The 6,177-nt window shown below is 40.2% G+C and overlaps 1 protein-coding gene across 1 annotated transcript; it reads left to right on the top strand.

Moving 5' to 3' along the window:
- The first annotated feature begins 2,066 nt into the window (after nucleotides 1-2,066).
- Nucleotides 2,067-4,017, top strand: LOC139374327 (DNA-binding protein inhibitor ID-2-like). The gene is made up of 3 exons (XM_071115358.1): nucleotides 2,067-2,515; nucleotides 2,794-2,854; nucleotides 3,438-4,017. The coding sequence occupies exons 1-2, from the start codon at nucleotides 2,165-2,167 to the stop codon at nucleotides 2,848-2,850; spliced, it is 408 nt and encodes a 135-aa protein (XP_070971459.1). The 5' UTR covers nucleotides 2,067-2,164; the 3' UTR covers nucleotides 2,851-2,854; nucleotides 3,438-4,017.
- The last annotated feature ends 2,160 nt before the right edge of the window (nucleotides 4,018-6,177 follow it).

The raw sequence follows: 6,177 nt of genomic DNA, 5'->3' as shown, positions 1-6,177 counted from the left end.
GAACAAAAAGAAGAGAGAAAATGAAAAAATCGGATTAGGCCGACACCAGATGTGGACACGACTGCAAGAATTCCACATCGCATCACAGTAGAAATGCATAAAGGCTTGTTAAGTAGGCGAAGTTGTCTCTTGGCTGCAAAATCAAAACTGTATAATGTGTGTAAGTTGCTGCCTTCCAAACATTAAGTAGCCTCTTTTTATGCAAGTGTAGGCTATTTCTCTTTGAGAAATGTACTTCACATTGAGAAATGTCAAGCATGTTGCAGAATAGCTGGTGGGTGGGTGGGTAGATGGTGATATGCATTTGTTTGCATAAGATTTGTTATTGCACATGAGAGCTCAGTCTTAACAGAGGACAGACTACATACACCAAACATAATCAATTGCACTGTGCTTGCCAGGATTGCATTTTTTTGTTAAAATACTCTTATTTGTTCTGCAATACTATTTAGGGCTTTTGGTGTTTTGCAGCGCATTTCTCTCAAATCTATTTTACCGTCATTTTTGGTATAGTATCCATGTTTTCATTATTATGAAATATATCCACACAAAATAATATTTTCTAAATAATATTTTGTTGCAGCTGTGCTCAAGGAGAAGACACACATTCTCATGCATTGATGACGTTGTCACTATGACCCCTAATGCGTTTGTTAAAAATTCATTGACTTTTGTGAGCAACCCAATTTAATCCACAAAGCAAAACGAACACCCGCTGCAGCCCACAACAGCCCCGGGGCAATTCGTTTGTGCCGCATCACTCCGCGCGCTTTGGAGCTCATTGCACAGCACCAGTTGGATAATGCAGCGTTTAATTTATACACAGGAATGCTATTATAGCCTTAACATGTTCGCAACCAAAGGATCTGTTTAACAATGAATTACATTATTGTCAATCTTTGAGGTCATATAATGGCCTTCCTGACGAAATGTTTTCTAAATTGTGTTGAGGACCTTAAACACAGTGTCAATCCAAATCAAATCAAATCAAATCAAATTTTATTTGTCACATACACATGGTTAGCAGATGTTAATGCGAGTGTAGCGAAATGCTTGTGTCCAAACTCCAGATGTCATCCAAGTGGCCCCATACACATTGTGACAGTCACTCCTTGACCAGTAGTCACAGATTTCTCACAATAATGTGCATAATCATACACCTATATTATTTCAAATATTCCCTATTCTGCAGATTCAGAATCCATATTTCCCCACTGATCCAATTCGTGCGCAAGCATGCCATATAGGCTAGGTCCGAAGTCCGGTTTAGCCAGCCGGTTTAATGACCCATTCAAAGTTCACATTTCTCTTATCACCAATTTATACATAGCCGATGTAGAGATAAATTATATCAGTCCAAATGTATTCATTCAACATCTGATGCCGTGCCCTGGAATGCAATTTTAATAGCCAATTACTACAATCACAATTCCTAGTTTTTCCGAATCTTTAGAAATTCAATGTGTGTGTAGGCTACCCATAATTTCAAACAAGAGATAATGATGAAATTAATCACCAGGATGTAGTGTTATGTTGACAGTCAAGGACTGTGTGAGAGCGAGACCTCTCCTAATCTTGACTATAAAGCAAGATATTGTGACACTTATCAGCCCCTTCACCTTAATACATCGTGATGCGTAATTGCGCAATTTACGCATGGTTACAAATCATTCTAAGATTTCGTATTTAATATTCTTAAATTAATTCATTGAGAAAGGCTTTAAAACAACATTAAAACCATCAGAGAAATGTACGCTCCAGCTTGACAAGCTCCTGGTTCCAAATTACAAATCATTAATTTTCTTGATCAGAAACAGGTAAGGGCTCAATTTTCCAAATTGCCCACCGGAGCTGAATAGCGCTCTCACAGTGCCACCATCAACATGCGTTTTCACTGGCTGAGAAGACGGGAAAAAGGAGGGACCTGACTGTGAAGCATGCTCAAGCAATGGTTGGGCACGAGGGGAGTGATTGACGTAGCTAATCCATCCAATCAGCACCAATAAAACCCCTGCGTAGCAAACCCAGGCTGCTTGCTATATAAACCACAATGACAGCTTGTTAAACCAGTCCGTTTGCTCACCGACCGTCTGTGAAGGAATAGAAAGAATAATATAACAAATATCTCAACGAACGAACTGAACGTCTCACACGAAGTGTCACTATGAAAGCGATAAGCCCAGTAAGGTCTTTCCGGAAAAACAGCGCAAATCTGTCTGAACACAGTCTGGGAATCTCTCGGAGCAAGACTCCCGTGGATGATCCTTTAAGCCTGCTTTACAACATGAACGACTGCTACTCCAAGCTGAAGGAGCTGGTGCCCAGTATCCCTCAGAACAAGAACGTAAGCAAGATGGAAATCCTGCAGCATGTCATCGACTATATTCTGGACCTGCAGATCGCACTTGACTCCAATGTCGCAATAACGAGCCACCATCACCCGCGACCAGGGCAAGCTACACCCAGGACTCCCCTAACAACTCTCAATACAGATATCAGCATCTTGTCATTACAGGTAAGGATGGGCCGGCCTACTATTGTCTGAAATATCCAAAGAATATAAACAAAGACGTAGGCTACATTTGGTTGGGTCGATTTTACTAATGGTGGGAACGTATGAGTGCGTTTTCTATGCGTAATTATGGTATATTGTGAAATTACACCATTTGGTTACAAAAGGCATGTTTTCCATTATCAAGATTGAGAGGGTAGGACTTTTAATGTGTGCGCTCATTAATAATTCCACGTAGGCCTATTTGACTGCGGCAGTGCTAATGAAGGTTTATTTTTCAGTCTCCGGAGTTCCCATCAGACCTGATAACGGATGACAGCAGGACTCTTCATCGTTAAAGCGGTAAATAATGCTTTTATCACCTGTCTACAATATTATGTCTGGGATTTGCTTGTCTATTAGCCTACTACAGCCTGTTGTGGCAGAATAGAAAGAACATGAACGCCAGTGTGTATTTCTGACAGTATAATCACGCTCATTGTTAATGGTTCAATATATAAACTACATGCATTGCATACTGTTTAAAAAAATGAATAGGCAATTATTTGTTATAACGTCGTAATAGCACAGCTGCGGTGACGCTGTCTATAATGCAGAGCATCTGTAATATAAAATAAATGGTTCAGATTACTACTAGATGTCTGCACATAATTGGTGCAATCGGAGGCTAGGCGCCAGTTGAACTGCAATTACGATCTGATTCTCTCCCAGATTGTAGGCTGAAGTTGTGTGCGAACGTGCCTTATGCTGCTCTAGTGTCTGTCTGTACTGTGTGTGTAGGCTACATCTGGAGCGCAGGGTTTGCTCAGTATTTGAGTGTTTGGTTAAATCTTAATACTGCGGCTTCCTCCCTGGCGCCAGTCTGTCCGGATCTCTGCCATGTTTGCATTTTCTAAACATGCCTTTCTTTCTCAATCTTTTGCAGGCGTTTGGTTAAGACACAACACACACAGGACCTCGGAACCGGGCTTTTTCCCCCTCTATTTTTGTCCTCAGGTTCTGGAATTTCTTTAATTGAATCAAAAGACTTTGCTTAAAGGACAATCTATGTGATGTGTTTTCAGTTCGGACACTCATATTTAATTTAAGACTTTTTTTTGTGCTTTCTTGAAATGGAAGGTGCGCTATATTCCCGAAACTGGGAGAAAAACAAATGAGATTGTCACAAGGATTTCCCTTTATCCCCCTTGAAGTCGTTTTTTTTTTTTTTTTTGCGGAGTTGGCTCGTGAATAGAAGACACATTGGTTAGTTACTGTTTAAAATGTAGTCTGTCTTGTCAGAATTGTTACTCTTCTTGGCACAAGAAGGACTGGACATTGTAAAAAATGAAATGAACAAGTGAAACCTTGTGAACTCGCTCGGAGGTTTATCTTGTATAGTTAAAGGAATTGCACATTTCTGCAAAAGTGTAATGCTGTACTTAATTATGCTGAAACTTTTTATAAAAGTAATAATGTAAATTGTACCTTTTTTATACAAAAAATAAACCAAATGCATTATTTGAGCATGTTTTCCTGCTGTATTGAAGCTTGTAGCCTAGATGACAGACCGCGAGATATGCTGAAATTTGCAAAAGGTAGACTGACACTTATGTCTGGCTGAAAATGGTTCTGCAATGCCAGGTTGTCACGAGTTTCAATTCCAGCGCGTTAACCGGTCCATTCAGTGGTAATGGTGTCAATATTTTGTAACAGTTGTCAACTGAATTATGAGATTCTTCAGTCATTTCTTTGGGGCGCAATGGACAAACTATACAATTCTTATTGACTACGTGAGTCTTTTACAGGCCACACACAGCAGGACTCTAGTTGACCTTTCTCATCTTGAAGGTGTTCAGGAATTGAGACCTAATTCTACCTCAAAACACGCACTGCAGGGGCATATTCCCAGGGTGTATAGGACATTGGGCCATTAACGCGATTATCTCACCTGAGAATAAATCTGCTCCTCGGGAAACTGCTAACCTCTAAACACTTAACAAAACAATGTCATTTTAAATGGCCTGCCAGTGTTGAATAGACTATTTTGTAGAAAAACGCAGAGCCATTTCATAGATCTCCCGGGTGTTGTCTGTTTTTACGATGTGAAAATATTAGGCAACGACACATTAGTTTGTCTGACAGTGAAGTGTACACTGTACAACTGAACACTGGACCATGCGCACCTAAAACCACAATCTCCCTCCAAATGGATTGGATTAACAGTTTACCATGCAAGCCTAAACTATTGTATGTGAAGCACTGTTCCATTTGTACAGGTAGAAAACTCAGGTTCACAATTTTCCCACAAGTCTCATTGGCAAGCTCAAGTTCCTTAATTAACAGTACACTTGTAATTGAGCCTATACGTGTGCCCAACATACAAAGGGCATATAATAGGTTAAAATATAATTACATATCAACTAACTTGGCCTTCAAATCATCTTTTCACAAGTGAAAGTTCATGCCCATGACCATGGCTAATGAGTTTTTATGGGCAGTCTGCCACCTACTGGTGAAAAGTACCCGCTGACACCAGCTAATGCAATTGCGTCTTAACCCATTCTGTACTGACCAAACATATAGACTCAACATGAAACAATTTCAAATAAAGTTTCTATAAAGAAATAGGTCAATTGAAATAAATTCACTAGGCCCTAATCTATGGATGTCACATGACTGGGAATGCAGAAATGCATCTGGTCAGATACCCTAAAAAAAAAGGTAGGGCCATGGATCAGAACCAGTCAGTATCTGGTGTGACCCTTTTCCTCACTACATTTCCTTCACATATAGTTGATCAGTCTGTTGATTGTGGAATGTTGGCTCTTCAATGGCTCTGAAGTTGCCAGGAACTCTTAACACGCTTTCGTACACATCAATCCAGAGCATCCCAAACATGGTCAACGGTTGGCATGTCTGAGTTTGCAGGCCATGGAAGAACTGGGACATTTTCAGCTTCCAGGAATTGTGTACTTATCCTTGCATCATGGGGTCGTGCATTATCCTGCTGAAACATGAAGTGATAGCGGCGGATGAATGGTACGACAACGGATCTCATCACGGTCTCTGTGCATTGAAATTGCCATCGATAAAATGTAATTGTGTTCGTTGGCCCATACCATAACCCCCACCGCCACCATTGGGCATTCTGTTCACAACATTGACATCAGCAAACCGCTCGCCCACAAAACGGCATACATGTGGCCTGCGCTTGTGAGGCTGGGTGGATGTACATCTGTGGCATTGTGTTGTGACAAAACTACACATTTTAGAGTGGCCTTTTGTCTCCCAACACAAGGTGCACCTGTGTACTTATCATTTTTTTTAATCATCTTTATATGCAGTTGTCAGGTGGATGGATTATCTTGGCAAAGTAGAAATGATAACAGGGATGTAAACACATTTGTGCACAACATTTTAGAGAAATAAGCTTTTTGTCAGTATGGTACATTTCTGGGATCTTTTATTTCAGCTCATGAAACATCGGACCAACACTTTACATGTTGCTGCATTTATATATTTGTTCAGTGTGTATGGGAGCAAGGGATATTCATTTAATTAAATTATGAAATGAATAAAGGGGTCAACTTTTGAGCTCATAGGAAAAGTATAGTTCAAGGGACGGAAGCATGTTTTGAATTGTTATACTTTATGCAGGAAGTAAAACATGTTTCAGGCAAAGC

This window comes from Oncorhynchus clarkii, chromosome 19 (genome assembly GCF_045791955.1).
Source record: "Oncorhynchus clarkii lewisi isolate Uvic-CL-2024 chromosome 19, UVic_Ocla_1.0, whole genome shotgun sequence".
NCBI classification, from domain to species: Eukaryota; Metazoa; Chordata; class Actinopteri; order Salmoniformes; family Salmonidae; genus Oncorhynchus; species Oncorhynchus clarkii.
This window is presented reverse-complemented; position numbering and strand designations above follow the sequence as displayed.